We start from the raw sequence: 15,714 nt of genomic DNA, 5'->3' as shown, positions 1-15,714 counted from the left end.
GTTATATTTTTTAGCCTTGCTAATCATTGTCTTGGTATGCGTATTAGATACGACAAATTTATTCGAAGAGATAATGTTGAGAATATGAGCTATCTCCATGAAATTTTACTGTATTTTTTCAAAATTTTCAAGCTTTCTATCATTTATCGAGTTCTCAAGTACAATCGTAACATTTCCCCATAGTCATAGGAGTTCGTTCTCGGGACTAAGTGGCACGGGCTTGGAAGGGTGGGATCTATGGTGGGGGGATTGTGGGCCGTAGATTTGGGTGGCGGCGTCGAAAGTAATTTAGGATACCCTAGATTACATTTTTGTAATCTATGGTACCTTAAATTACTTTCGGCTGTCGTCGCTTTGCATACATGTTTTAAGTAAATTAGGGCCCCCATGCTTCAGAATACGCACATGATGAAGTGGTTAGGGCATGCGCCTTTCATGAGTGAAGTCACAGGTTTAAACCCCACACTCTCAAAAGGGGATACCCGTTTGAAACATGGGTACCCTAGATTACTTTTTATTCGAGAATGTTAGCCAGATCTACGGCCCACAATCCCCCCATGCCTGCCACTTGATCCCGAGAGGAGTCCGCCACATCCATTTCAAATTTGTAGCCGCTTTTTAGCCAACAAGAGTGAAATCGCCATGGCTATCTCACGGCAGACGCTGCAGGTTCCCAATTACTCTGATGTTTGTCGTGTTGTCGTGCCCTCATGTCTGTGTCGTTTTGTACGCGTGTCTTCACTCGTTGTGAAATCATGATTCAAGTAGAATTTATACACATTCCTGTGTAAGTCACCTCACACAATTCTTATGGACGCTAGCTTTTCATATTTTGGACCTAGCATAAAGTTCTACTGGGTCTGGATACAAAAATAAAATGAAATAAAGTGAAAAACTAAAATCTTAACTGCTAGATGTGAACTAAGCAGCCGGGTGAACTGCTTAGGGGGTTGAAAGTAGTGATTGGTGTGCGTGTGGGGATATAATGGGTGAGAGTTGATACAAAGGTTGATAGAAGATGAGCAGGGTGTACAATCCTTAAAAGAGCTAAATCACAAGAGATCCATCATCGGATGCAAGTGGATCTCATCAATCTTCTCCATGGTTAGTAGTCTAACCGGGCGTCGTGCATGTGGAGCCAAAGTGATCCGAATCTTTTGATGCAACCTCCATCGATGCTGTGTAGTCCTTTGTAGTCGTGGGTGTCTGGATCTCCCTAGCTTGGTCGCTCGATTGATCAACGTGCCTCTGGTGTGAGGAGAATGTGAGCTCCGTTGTGGTAGTTGCTCCTCCGGTTGCCCAGTGTCCGCTCTAAGGAAGTCTGTGATCCGCCTCTGAGATTGGCTAGCCTCTTCTCTCATCAGGCTCTCTCTGTGTCTGTGCAGCTCGAGCAAAAACAGACCTAGACATCCCTGGTCCTCATACCCCATGACTCTAGAGAGAGGTCCAAATCCCTCTCTGAACAGGTAGTGAAAGCGGCCTCGTATCTCATAGTAAACGGGGTAGTGGCATGTGTAGTGCAACTCTGACTCAGGCTCCATGTGACATAGGGGACATGTCTTGGCCTCACTCCACTATATTTACCAGTTTCGATCCAAAGTTGGTGTGAAGATGTGCGTATCTGGCAATAGCACATTGTATCCCATGAGATAAGTGGGTGTCCATGTATCTGGGCCTTGTCACAAAACCATCCTTAGTAAGCTGGAGAAGATGCTCTCTATAGAAAGCCATCTTCGTGCCTAACTCTTGTGCTGGTTGTATCCAAGTTCTCCTAGTATCCAGCTGAGTCAGGTCATGGCGGATGAGCCTAGTGATTTCGGATTGTGTAAGAGTCAGAGAGGGTGTATCCAATGATTACTGGAAGGGGGGCAATTTGTCCATGCTGAACCAATGTACCTAAAACCATGATGTCATCTCCAGAGTAACAAGGAACGGGCGGAACGGGGCCCTCCCATTTACGGAACGTGTTCCCAAGCCCGACGCCTCCTCGAAACGGGAACGGGAATGAACTACGTTTCCTTCCCAGGTATAAACTGAACGGCAACCGGAATGGGACACGGAACGATAGAATCTGGAACGCCAAAGTTTAAAAATATGATTGTTTGGGACATGTCTTTTGAACTTTGAGGGGGGGGGTGTTATTTCCATCCTCTCCTATATAAAGAAGGGCTTTAAACCCTCTCTCTCAAGCTCTCTACCTTACCCTCTCCCTCTCCCTCTCTCTCTCCCTTAAGGCTACCATTCCGGCCTCCATTCCTGTTCCGCCACCCTGAGGCCCCCCCGTTTTGGAAATGTTCCAGAGCCCCCCGTTCTCGTTCCATGTAATTTTGGTCATCTCCCCATACCAGCATGTTGTATCTCCCTGCATAGCTAATTGTCGAGAGGACTCAAGTGCTAGGCGAACATATCTATCTTTGGGGAGGTCCCACAAGCGGTGTATAACGGAGACTGATCTGGTAAGCGCCTCAACCACTAGTGGGGAGGCAGCTAGCTTTGCTCGAATAATGTCATGTGGTACTGAAGCCTTGGCACTAACAAGGCGCGAGATCATAGAGGCTAGAGGCTTCTCCATGTCTCCCCATCCATCAGTGCGACCCGTGTCACAAGACGGTCACCATGTGCCAATAGCGACAGAGTGGCGGAATTCCACCCCAGAGAGTAGTGGCCCCAAACCTTGGCGGCCCTTTCTATATTTCTTTATATTACTTGAACTGAGTACAATGCCGATACTCCATCCTCTACACCTTTTCCAGGAAGCACATATTTAAATGCCCTTGGTTTATGAAAAGCAGTTCATATGAAAAGCTTTCAAACTCAAAAGAAGCTGGCCCAAAAGCAGATGCCCAAAAGCTGCCAGCACAAAAGCTGAAATCTGTACAGCTCTGCCATGTCAGCAGCCCAACGCAAAATCCGGAAATCCATACAATCTGCCACGTTAGCAGGCCAGCGCAAAACCCGGAATCCGTACTTCTCTGCCACATCATTAGCTGATTACTCTGTCTTTTGTGTGTGTGAGGGTCCAACTTTATTTTAATGCCTTTATGTCACTTGGGCCCCATCGGACGGGGTCCCATAAGTTGGTGGGAACTTCTTCCGCTTCTTCTTCTTCTATTGCTTCTGCTTCTTAGGTTTTAGGCCTCTCGGCCGTGATCTGAAGGTTGGCTCCGTTCTTTAGTGACTTGACATGTCAGCAGTTTGTGACAACCCGACCTCTCGTGATGGTCCAATGAAGGTCCCCATATCTGAACTCCATAGAGCAATGTGGAAGCCACCAGAGTGTCAAAAAGCCACTGAGGCTCCTGAAACTGAATCTGTGAACACATCCTCTCCAATCCACCCAATGCGGCATGTGCTCTGGTCAGTCTAGTGTCTGCTGCTCTCAATGAAAATGCTGGTCCACTAAAGACCACCCCAAGGTAGGTGTAAGCATCTGTATACTCCACTGTCTCATGGCCGTATGTGAATGCGGGTGCTGATCTCCTAGTCCACTATGGGGTGGTGTTAAACACCATAACCTTGGTTTTACCAAGGTTGACAGACAAACCATTGTCGTGGGCAAACCTATGCAAAGCATCCAAGTGACATTGCATCCCCTCCGGAGAGTCGGAGATCAACACAATATTATCAGCATATAACAATAGTGGAATCCATGTCCTTGCCAACTGTGCACCTCTATGACCCTCTCTCAATATAGTCAGAAACCTTATCCACATACATACCAAACAGAGTAGGAGAGAGTGGGCAGCCCTGCTTCACCCCGATTGTGGAGTGAACTAATGTAGATAACCCCTCTGGAGTGTGTACATGCCCCATTACTGACCTGTATAATGCCATAATCCCCCAAATCAGCTCTGTGGGTACTCCTATCTTCTGTAGTCTACGTGAAACCGGCCTGTTCAATCCAAAAAGGGCGGTAGACTTTACTTCAAACCTTGATTTAGCTTTCACCCATTATTAGTCGTCTATTCTGCCTGTACTTTCAAGACACAACACGGGGGAAAGGGATACAGGCTGCTAAAATGCACCTGTATGAGAAGACCGACACCAGATTGGCCCCTAACTTAGGCGCCCCTTTCGGTATTTCTTTATTGTTTAAAAGAGGGAATAAACGCTGTGGTTCCCTACAAGCTGCCCCGCATAAACTTGGCTGAATTTCAACTGTTCCGGCCCGATTTCGGCAGCATAACTGTACTTGGACCCTTCACAGTCAGTATTCCCACGCATTGACTGACTTTCCCGACGCATACGGGCACTTTGCAAAACTTGGCGAGAATCTGCAGCACGCTGAATTCTCTGTTTTCAGCCCCGAAAATGCACCAGATCAGCTGTACAGCGGTCCCCTCGCGTCCCCGAACCTCTTGGGGGTATTAGGGACCGTTTAGGGCCAAAACCCTAAACCTGCAAAATACACAGCAGGCTGTAATTTACTGTTTCGGGCTCTTTTTCGCGTGCCGGTCGCATCCGTAGCAAGTCCTCGAGCTCGCGCACCTGTAGGGCTACTTGCCCTTTGAATCGGACGAGATTTCTGGCGTGAAATCTCTCCGAATTCACCTGTATCTGCGGGGGATTAGCCGCTAGCTAATCCAGTACCTGTGCAAGAGGCTCTTGCCTCGGCAATCGCGCATGAACCCACACAACTGTACATTGGTCAATTGAAAAGCCCACTAGAGGGGCATAACATACTGCCATAGAGGAGAGAGAGGGCAGTGCATAGCATGCAGGGCATCACTCCTGGCACGCACTGTACATAGGAGGGAAAGCAAGCACTCCATAGCTCTTAACCTGTGACAAAATCTGAAAATGAGCCTCTTTGCTCTTCAAATTCAGCGCCACCTTCTCTTGCATGAGGAAAGTGCACTAGAATGTGCCACTTGGCGCATTTACAAGCATTTTCCCGTTTCGGGGTTGCCGCCTAAAAATCTCCCAACCGGTTGCCCAGTTGACTTCACGACAGAGTAAGAAAATGTTCTCCTTGTCATTTCGGAGGTTATGACGCAAACACATTTTCAGGTCCCAAAATAGCAGTTCCCTAAATTTTAGGAGATGTTGCCATTGTATCTTTCTAGGTCATCTGACCCCCTTTGTACACTGCAACCACACCCAAAACTGAAATGTAGCCTCTGTAGCAAAGGATTCCACTTTGGCTAGTCAATGACCCCACTTTGGCTAACCATAGTCCTTGTCCAACCTTAGTGCTCTCTTGCCCTCAAGCCTGGACTCCCTCTGGACAGTTCCACACTAGCTATGCAATGCAGGGGAGTTAGATTTCCCGACGGGTGTTTCCAAAAAGGAAAGTAAATAAAAAATAAGAAAGAAATCAACAAAAAGGATAGATAGTAGTCACACGCTGGTGACATACCCCCCCCTTGAAATCTCAAACGTCCTCGTTTACATCTATGTTGTACATGCTCACAGTCAACACTGATGTATTCAACACCTGTCGACACATGTACGACACATACATGCTCATTGTCAACCCTGGTGTATTCAACACCTCGTCGACACATGTATTGCTTGCGTGTGAACCCTGTCCCAATGACATAGTGGTAGCTTCGCACTCTGCCATTGCTTTGAGTCACTAACTTTCTAATGACAAAATGATAGCCACACATTTTGCCATTGTCTTATAGTACACGTTGGGCCCAGTAACACTTTCGAGCATACCCAAACCGACAGTTTAAGAATGCAGTTACACATGTACCCTTTAATAGAAGCAATTACTGTATCCTTGACAAACTGACAAGAAATACTCACTTCTATAGCACTAACCAAAATTTTGGACATTCCATAAGAGCAATTGCCAAACTGACAATCTGTACAGCTCTAACATTCATGTAACAAGTATTTCATTTGAGCTCACTTTAAATACCATGTACATCATTTGTTTCAAAAGACATTGTCACAGTGACAATCCATGTAGCTTTGAAACTCAAGGGGTCAAGGTAGGTTGCAAATTGAAGGCTTCAAGGTAAAGTGATAACACAGTTGGTGACTTTGCAAGTTCACCTTCTTCCATCCACTTAGCATCCATTGGTGGATAGTTTCTGAACTTTACCAAGTAACGCCTAGCAACCTTACCTTTCACTTTCCTTTCTTTGTGTGCCAAAATCTGTTCGGGGACCAAGATCTCGTCAAGTTCCTCGACTTCCGGCTGATCTTCAGTTGGCATATCCTCTGGCACATCACCCACATAGGGTCTGAGAAGACTCACATGAAACGCATTGTGAATCGTCCAACTGTCAGGCAATTTCAGCCTATATGCAACATCACTGATTATGTCGCACACTTGAAAAGGCCCATAGTAACGCATGCTGAGCTTTGGAAACAGTCTTTCCTTGCCCTTCATCTTCTTTAATCTTGCCTTTTCAAAGCGTAAAAGCACCCAATCACCAAGTGAAAATACCACTTCACGACGGTGACGATCAGCTGCTTTCTTTTGCTTTGCCTGAGTCTTTTCCAAGGCCACTTTGACCTTCTTGTAGATTTCATCCATGTCCTGAACATACTTATCTGCTTCAAATATCTTGTCCTTTGTATGCAGTATGGGAGGAACTTTCTTGCCACCTTCAACTATTTCAAAAGGTGCCTTGCCAGTTGATGAATGCACTGTATTATTGTATGCATACTCCACCAATGGCAAATACTGCTCCCACTTTCCTTTATGCTCTGACACATAACACTTCAACAGATCTAGGACAGTAGAATTTGCCTCTTCTGACTGCCCATCTGTTTGAGGATGAAATGACGAAGAGAATTTGAGCGTGGTGCCCATATTCTCAAACAAGCCTCTCCAGAACAAACTTGTCATGCATCGATCACGGTCGCTAACAATCGACTGTGGCATGCCATGATACTTGAAAATATTGCTCATAAACAAGCGTGCCATCTGATCTGGCTTTATCTTCTTCCTGACGGGAATAAAATGAGCTTGCTTGCTGAATCTGCAAATAATGGTCCAAATACCATCGTTTCCTGTCTGCGTTCTCGGAAGATCAAAGATAAAATCCATAGCAATACTTTCCCATGGTTTATCTGGAATAGGTAGTGGTTGCAATAACCCTGGTGCCTTTTGCCTGTCAAACTTGACCTTCTGGCAAATTAGGCATTCTCGCACAAAGGCATCCACATCCCTTCTCAATGTAGGCCAATAGAAGAATGTCTCAACCGCTTTAACTGTAGCATCGATACCACGATGCCCTGCATACGGTGGGACATGGCTTTCTTCCATAACTTTGCGTCGCAATGGCTTTGTGACACACAATTTGCCATGCATCATGAACCCGTCTTTAAGAAGATAGTGTTCATGACGTCCATCCATTAGCTGCTCGAAGACCCTTGCAAAATCTTCATCATTTGCATACTGTTCCCTCATATCATCAAGTTCATGATGATAAGAAATTGACACAGTTGAAATTTGTGGCTTCCTTGACAAGGCATCAGCCACAACGTTCTTCTTGCCTTCCACATGCACAATCTGAAAATGGAACATGGACAAGATATTTGCCCATCGCATATGCTTCTCAGATAACTTTGTCTGTGTCAAGAAGTATCGCAAGGTCTGATGGTCCGTTTGGACAACGAAGTCTGCACCTAGCAGGTAGTGTTTCCAACTTAAGAGCGCATGAATCACAGCCAGTAACTCTTTCTCATAGACCTGCATGGTCATCTCTGGCCCTTGCAAAATTCTGCTCTCATAGGCTACTACCCTGCCATCTTGCATTAGCACTGCACCAATGCTACTACCACAGGCGTCACACTGGAGCACAAATGACTTCCTAAGATCTGGCAACATAATGATTGGATCTGAAGTCATCTTTTCCTTTAAGAGATTAAAAACTGAAATCTCTTTCTGTGTCCATCTAAAGGTGACTGCCTTCTTTTGAAGAGCATGTAAAGGTGAAGCAATCTCAACGAAATTTCGGATAAACCTTCTGTAATAGGAGCATAGTCCCAAGAAACTTCGGACATCATGCACTGTCTTCAAATCTGGCCATGACTTGATCGCTTCAACTTTTGCAGGATCCATTCTGACATCATCCTTTGAGACAATGTGTCCCAAAAAGTGGATCTCTTCCAGAAAAAATTCACTTTTCTTTGCATTGATGAGCAACCTATGACTGCGTAGCTCTTTGAACACAATGGCCAAGTGATGTCTATGCTCCTCTTCATTCTTTGAGTAGACTATCATGTCATCAAAGAATGTACCAACAAACTGCTGGTGTGGACGGAAAATTCCGTCCATCATCCTATTGAACGTAGCAGGAGCATTTGTGAGACCAAAGGGCATCACTAAAAATTCGTAAAGGCCAAACGTTGTTCTAAAAGCAGTCTTGTGCACATCCTCTGATCTAATGCGGATCTGATGGTACCCACTCTTTAGATCTATCCTGCTAAACATAGCTGTTCCTTCTAATTTGTCCAGAATATCATCAATTCTAGGTATAGGGAACCTATTCTTGATGGTATTCTTGTTCAGTGCATGGTAGTCGATGCACATATGCCATGAGCCATCCTTTTTCTGCACCAACACTGGAGAACAGAATGGAGATGAACTGGGCTGATTCAGCCCTTTTCTAACAGCTCCTATACTTGGCCCATTATCTCTTTCTGCTGAGCCGCACTAACCTTGTACGGAGGCTTATTTTTTTATTTCCGAGAAAAAGATCCTTCGATTAGTTAATGAAAACTGCCCATAGGGCTACATCCACCTCTATAGGAGAGGGCTACAACAAGCATGGTGGGGAGACTCTCCCAATGAAAAAACAACATATATACAATGGGGCTAAATCAAGAGATGGGAGGAGGGAAGAGCCACACAGGTGGACAGTAGTGCCATCTGAGCACCCCCTGGACCATGATGTAGAAAGGCCCAGGACGCCAGAGTCGAAGGAAAGCCTCGCGGCGCTCCCGCATGCGGTCGGAGTTGCCCTGTAGTCCCTCAAGCTGTCCTCTGAGAGTATGGATCAGCGCTAGCCAAAAGTCACGAACAGTCTCTGCTGGTGGCACAGGGCGAGCCTCAAAGATGCGGAAACAGCGGGCCCGCCAGATGAACCAGAGAGCTAGGCCGCTGATGAGCTCCCAACACTCCTCTCTCTCACTGCACCACTTCTGTGGAGTAAGATCTGTAGCAGGCTGGAGTGTAGGTCGCCCCCCCTGTATCACTATCATCCTGTTGGTGGAAGATAGCTCAAACTGAAGTGCCGGGCCCGTGAGGGTGGACCAAGCCGTTGCCCCCCAAGTGTACTGCCGAGCCGTGGAGAGGGCAGGCATCAGCCGAAGAACTCGTAGCCACACCTGCTGGGCCGAGGGACAGTCCCAAAGACAGTGACTCTAACTCTCCACCAATTGGTCACAGGCTATACATGCGGCCGAGAGACCACTATGCACAAGCCAGCTCCCTACTGCTGTGGCTCTGTGTGCAACCAACCACTGGAACAAAGTGACGCGCCTCGGTTGTCTGGAGTCCCACAGCCTCTGCCAAAAAGCTGCCAAGAACTCGATTGTGAGGCCCTCCTCCTGCCAATGACGTGCTGCAGCGGGGCGGGCCTCTCTCTGTGCTGCAAGTATATGACGTCCAAGCCGAATAGTGTACTGAAAGAAAGGGACTCCTGGGCGGTCTGCAGAAGAGAAGGGGTCCCTCCATAGCCACTCACCAGGATCCCACTGTACTCGTGCCAATGGACAACACTCCCAAGCCCATAGCCTCCAGTGTCCTTTCTCAAGAGCTGCTGGGTCAGGGTCTATGACGCAAGTCCTCCCACAGATGCCCACAACTCGGATCCTCTGGAAACAGCACTCTGCTACCTGCTGGGCCTCTACTGCAACTCGCTGTAATCGTCCCCCACCCTGAGGCTCGAAGAACAGGGCTGGGACAGTCTCTGAGAAAGCCCTGACTGAAATGAGAACCTCCAGTCGTGTGAAGGCTCCCATCCACTGGGGTGCTACTGGCTCGAGAGGCGTGAGCCACTCAGCTGGAACTGACTCTGAGATGTCCTTACACATGCTCTGAACCCCTCTCATGCCCTGTAGCTGGACAGCCTGCACCTCCTCTGACAAACCTGTGAACTCTAGCCAGTCACCTAGAGAGCGCGCTGGACCTGCTGCCATGGGACCCCAAGAAACATGAGGCCTACTCCCAACCAAGTGGCCTCTCTGAGTGCTAACCATGGGGTTCCAGACGAGGGGCTGCCGTAGGCGCTCCTCCGTGCACGTCGGCTATCTCTGCTCTAGGCCACGCCGTAAGAGCTCCCAAGAACGAAGCAAACTCACAGCGAATCGGTCCTCCAGTCTCCTGCTCAAACCAACTCGGCGCAACTCTGTAAAGATCCATCTGGTCGAAGGTTGCCAAGGGCTCCCTGACTGAGGCACCCTGGCACGAAGCCTCTGCAGCAAGAACTCCTTCTAGGGCTCCTCGCCTGGAAGAAGTCCTCTGACGACGAACTTCCCAAGAAGGGCTCTGCTCTACTGTGCTGGATCAATGATCCCAAGCCCTCCCTGAGAACAAGGAAGTGTGATGACCGACCAAGCCACCTTGGCTCGGGCAATCTGAGTGTCGCGACCTGACCAAAGGAAGTTTCTGATCAGCCTCTCTACCTGGCTGATACAAGAACTCGAGAAGATCTAGCAAGAAGTGATGTACCACATAGTCGCCAACAACACCTGGTTGGCAACTACTACTCTACCAGCCAGCGAAAGTCGTGCTGAGCTCCAATGTAACAGCTTTCTCCTGATGGACAGGAGAAGAGGAGCAATCTGCTGCTCGGGGGACAAATCCAAACCAACCTGACAACCCAAGTACCGAACTGCAATCCCTGGAGGAATCCACCTGAAACCCTCTCCAGGCATCCAATCTGGCACAGGAGCACTGCCAACCGAGAAAGCCACTGTCTTTCTCCAGTTGATCAGTGCGCCCGATGCACAGCAGAAGGTCTCCAAAGCCTGCCCACATCTGTGTAAATTGGCCTCCTGGCCCTCTAAGTACAAGGCTGAGTCGTCGGCAAATTCAGCGTCCAGAAGCTTATCTCCCCGTATAGGGAGTGCTAAGCCCCTCAAACCAACCTGCTGTGACACCAAAAATCTGCTCATCGCCTCAGCATAGAGCAGAAAGAGAAAGGGGGCAAGAAGACAACCCTGTCTTACCGATCGTGTGAGCATGAAGCGCTCACCTCTACCTCCTGCCAAAAGCACGTGACTGTGAGCTTGTCTGTACAAAGCTGACACCCCTCTGATCCAAGCATCCGAGAAGCCCATCCTGCGAAACGTGCCCTCTAGAAAGTCCCAGTCAACTCTGTCGTATGCCTTCTCAAAATCGAGAAGAAGAATCACAAGGTCCTCCCCACGGAGACGTGCCAGGGCAGAAGCCTCCCAGAAAGTGAAGATGTTGTCAAGGATACTGCGTTCCTTGACAAAACCTGTCTGAGTCCCATGTATAAGGCTCTCCAAAAGTGGCTGAATCCTCAAACTCAGAGCCTTGGCAAGAATTTTGTAGGCTGAGTTGAGGATGGTGATGGGGCGCCACTGTCGAATCTCATCCAAGGAGCCACCCTCCTTTGGGATGAGGTAAATCAGGCCCTCACTCATGCTATCCGGCATCATTCCGGTGTGTAGAATGTACTGAAAGGCACTACACAGATCTGGGCCAAGCAGGTCCCAGTACTCCAAGAAAAAGCTGGGAGTCAGCCCATCCTCACCTGGACAGCTACCACGCGGGAGGGCCCTAAGAGCCGTGTGCAGCTCCTCAAGCTGAAGAGGTATCTCTAGCCTCTGGCGCATCTCCTTAGTCAGAAGATAAGGCATCTGCGCCCAAACCTGCTCCCTGCATGCATCTTGTCTCTCTGACTGGGGCTCAGCCGACAGTAGCTCACGGTAAAAGTCAGTAGCAACTGCACGCATATCCTCAGGCTCACAAACAACTGACCCATCGGGTCTCCTCAGCTGATTGACCTTGGCATGCGAGTGCCGAGGTCCCACTGCCTCAAAAAAGGCACCTGTCACTCTGTCACCCACCTGAGTCCACTGAGATGCCTGTCGGTGAAAGGCAAACTCATGGTGCCTCTCCTTTGTGCAAGCAAGCTCCTGTCGAGCCTGTTGTAACTGCTCCTCCAACCAGGGACTGTCTGGATGCTGCTCCTGCATCCTCTGTAGTGAAGCAATGCCTCGTTTGAGACGCTGCTCCTCTCTCGCTGCAGCCCGTCGAGCCAGAGACTCCTGGAGAAAAAAGTGGCTAAACTGAGCTAGGCCTAAGGCCACTCTGTCTGCAGGTAGAGCCTGGCTGTCCATGCCCTCTGTCCAGAGAGCCTCTACCCTCTCTCTGAGTGCTGAGTCCAACAAGACCCGCTTTGGGATGCGAAGCATCGTGCTCCCACTCCTCTGCCTGTCTGCCACTGTGAGGATCACTAGTGCATGGTCCGAGAAGGATGTCCCTGCCAGGATGCCCGCTGATCCCCCCAAGTCACTGAAGTGGTCACTAGTGTAGAAGCGATCTATCCGCGTTAGATTCACTCCTCCCACTCTGCGGTCCGATCTAGAGAAGGCAAGACTCTCTGGAGGCCTCACAAAGCCAGAATGCTGCCATGTATCCGAGACCCTCAGAGTCATACACAACCTCTCCCAAGCTGCTAACTCGACTCCATGCACAGTAGCATGGCTGCCTCCGATCCTGTCAGAAGGGTCCTCCAACATGTTGAAGTCCCCTCCTACACACCAATGGTCAACCTGTGGCAAAGACTCAACAATATGTGACCAAAACTCTGCACGAGCACTCGCCACATTGGGCGCATAGATGTTCAGGAAGCCCACAAGGCCACCCTGAACCTGCAAAGTAATCCACTGAGCCCTGCCTGGCACAATAATCCCTCTGCCCACAATGGCCTGCTGCAATGAGTCCGCAATAGTCATACATACCCCACCCTGGATGCCTCCAGGTCCAAAAGCAGCTGACCAAAAGGTATCATAACGTCCACGCAAAATCTGACCACATCGCCGAATGCGGCTCTCAGACAAATGGTGCTCCTGAAGCATAAGGAGATCAATCTCTCCTCCCACAAGGCAACGCTGAAGCTCCTGACGCAATCGGCCCCGCTGTCGCTGAAACTGGGGCCCACCTAATCCCTGCACGTTCCACGAGACGATCCTCATGGGGAGCGAGAGAGAACAGATGCTGCTGCAGCAGCAAGACGGGCTATCTTCGAGGCAGGCTTGAATGGGGAGTAATCCGCATCCGAGCGTCCTCTAGATAGGTGAGCCTGTAGTGAGTGCCTGGCCCAAGCCCAAGCAGAGCGAGCCGTGCGTAAAGCAACCTCCTCTGACCAGGAGTCCTCATGAATGTATACATAGCAAGGCAAACACTGCGTATCAGCAAAAAAGTACACCACAATGTGCCTACATCTTGCTGAGTCTGGGGGTGTCACCGCAAACTTGGCCAGTGGCCACAAAGTCTGCAGCAAATCTGTAACTCCAAGTTCTCCCATGTGGTGAGAGAACTCGAGAACCTGTGTATGCAACCATCCCACCACTGAGTCGAGGCCTCCGTCCCCTAGCGGCGAGGAACAGAGCGTGGACCTTGAAGCAGGCTGCCTCGTGGTCTACTGCGGAATCGCCGAGAAAGCGAGTGAATCCGTAATCAAAGAAATCCCAGCGGCGTCGGAGGTCAATGCTCGTCAGACCACGAGGGATAGCTGCAAGGGAAGATGTCTGAATCTGCAGAGGGGGCAGCAAGAATGACTGACCCTCTCTCGCTAGGCGACTCATGGCAAAGGCGCTGCCAAGAGATCTCCTAGCCGCCGGCGAGGGACTAGTCTCCTGAGTCGACGGTGGTACTAAAGCAGGAGGAGGGGTAGAAGGAGCAGGGGGGGGCGGAGGAGAAGAGAAGCGGGGTGGGGCGACAGAGACAGGGGGGCGAGGTGGGGAGTGGGCGGGAGCAGAGGGCGGGGGAGGGGATGAGGAGGAAGAGGGGAAATCTGGAGGTGGGGTGGCTGGCGAGGGTGAAGCGGAAGTGGAGGCTGGCGTAGGGGGCTCCTCCTGCTCAAGAGGACCAAAGTGGTTCCCCGTGGGAACCCACTGTTGCTGAGTAGGCACCTGAGGGCTACTCCGAGTGCCAGGTTGTCGCTGTGGCCCCTGGCGTCGACGGCCACGGGCCTGCTGCCACCCCTCCTCCGCTGGAGCCCCAGGCTCGGAGGGTGGCTCAGAATCTGTGCGTTGTGCCGCTGGCTGTGGCTGCGGCCCAGCCTTGGCAGGCTGGGGCTGAGACTGAGGTGCAGGTCGAGACCTCCTCCGTGGACAGGCCTTCGCTAGGTGGCCCATCCGTCTGCAAATGAAGCACTGGTTCGGGAGACCCGAGTACTCCACACTCTGTCTAAACCAACCCCCACTCACCCGAGGCAGAAGGATGACCTTCGGGAGCGTGTGGGTATCTCTGACCAAAACTCGAACTGAAGGGATGCCAGCCGCCTTGGCAGCTACTGATGCTGCCGTACGAGGTGTCTCCAGGACAGTCCCGATGGCGGAGCCAATCCTGGAGAGAAGTGGAAGGTACTCCCTCCGTAAACCCGGAAAGCAGACTGAGATGGGGATGTCTGCCTCCTCTACTAGCACATCTGAAGCCGGGTCGAAACCATGTCGCCACTGTCTAAAGTGGGCGCGTGATGCTCGGATGGCCAGTGGACTCATAGCTATGACTTTGGAGGCCATCTCGGAAGTCTCGAACTCGATCTGGTAGTACCCCCGTCCGAGGATTTGGACATCCAAAATCTTGCCCACCTCTGCGAGAAGGCGGGCCTGGAGAAGGTCTCGCAGCTCTCCTCTGCTAGGACGGGTGCCGAGAACCTTGCAGATGACAGAAGTCGCCTGCAAGCGCTCTACCTCTGCGGCAAGGCTCGCTTGCTCTGTCGGCGAAAGAGCAAGTCGAATGGTGGGCTCAGCGGAGTCGGGCGAGGGGGCTTCAGGCGAGTCCCTCTGTGGTGGAGCTGGAGCCTCCATCTGTGTCTACTGCTGAGTCGAAGAAGCGGACGGTGAAGATAAACTGCAACCGAGTACGCCGAACACTTGTCCGAAAAAAAATGTTGCAGAGCCAGGTGCAGAAAACCTTTGGGGACAATGAGGAACAGGGGGGGGGGAATGGAGGGAAGGATAAAGAGGCGAGCGAGGGTACAAAGGCTGCCGGGGGGGGGGGGGGCAGGGAGAAAACAGCCAGGGAATGGGGGGGGGGCGGGCGGGCTAGGGGGCAGCTAGGGGTGAGGGCGGCGGGCAGTGGTGGCGAGCTGGGCTGGGTGAGGGAAATAGCGCGAGGGCAAGAGGGGGCAGGGGGAGGCAGTGCGAGGGCGAGGGGGAGCAGCGTGGGGGGGGCTGGGGCAGCGCGAGGGCGAGAGAGAGGGGGGGTGAGGGGCAGCGATGGCGCAAGGGGGGGGGAGCGTGCAGCAGCAGCGAGCAACCTCGTCAACACGAGATCGGGGTGGTGCTAGCTGAGAATAGTTATGAGGCCCCTCCAAGACAAACTTGACCTTTAAACACCTTTGTACGGAGGCTTATTTGGTGGGCTACTGCCTGGCACCAAATCTATCGCATGGTCCTCGGGTCTCTCTGGCGATAATTGAGACGGTAATGAATCGGAAAAAAAGAGTCACTATACTGTTGTAAAAATATTGACCTTTCTTTATCTAGCACAGATAAATTTGATTCATCACAATCTGACACTTCACGTGCAAAAACCAAGTACGC

At 50.5% G+C, this 15,714-nt stretch overlaps 1 protein-coding gene across 9 annotated transcripts in view; it reads left to right on the top strand.

The window, feature by feature from the left end:
- The first annotated feature begins 424 nt into the window (after positions 1–424).
- Positions 425–15,714, top strand: part of LOC147427550 (mitochondrial-processing peptidase subunit alpha-like) — a 208,947-nt gene continuing 193,657 nt past the window's right edge. For 2 of the 9 annotated variants that reach the window (XM_086496487.1, XM_086496481.1), the window contains exon 1: positions 434–669. Coding sequence is in view for 8 of the 9 variants with exons in the window: in XM_086496481.1 (XP_086352607.1) it covers positions 643–669 (27 nt within the window). In the remaining variant the exon portion in view is untranslated. Of the gene's footprint in view, positions 670–15,714 lie in introns of all 9 variants that reach the window. The other 7 variants (XM_086496485.1, XM_086496486.1, XM_086496488.1 and 4 more) reach the window with 6 other exon arrangements.

Source organism: Adiantum capillus-veneris, chromosome 23 (genome assembly GCF_014529385.1).
Source record: "Adiantum capillus-veneris isolate H3 chromosome 23, ASM1452938v2, whole genome shotgun sequence".
NCBI lineage: Eukaryota > Viridiplantae > Streptophyta > Polypodiopsida > Polypodiales > Pteridaceae > Adiantum > Adiantum capillus-veneris.
Note: the sequence above shows the minus strand (reverse complement) of the source record. Positions and strands in the feature narration are given on the sequence as shown.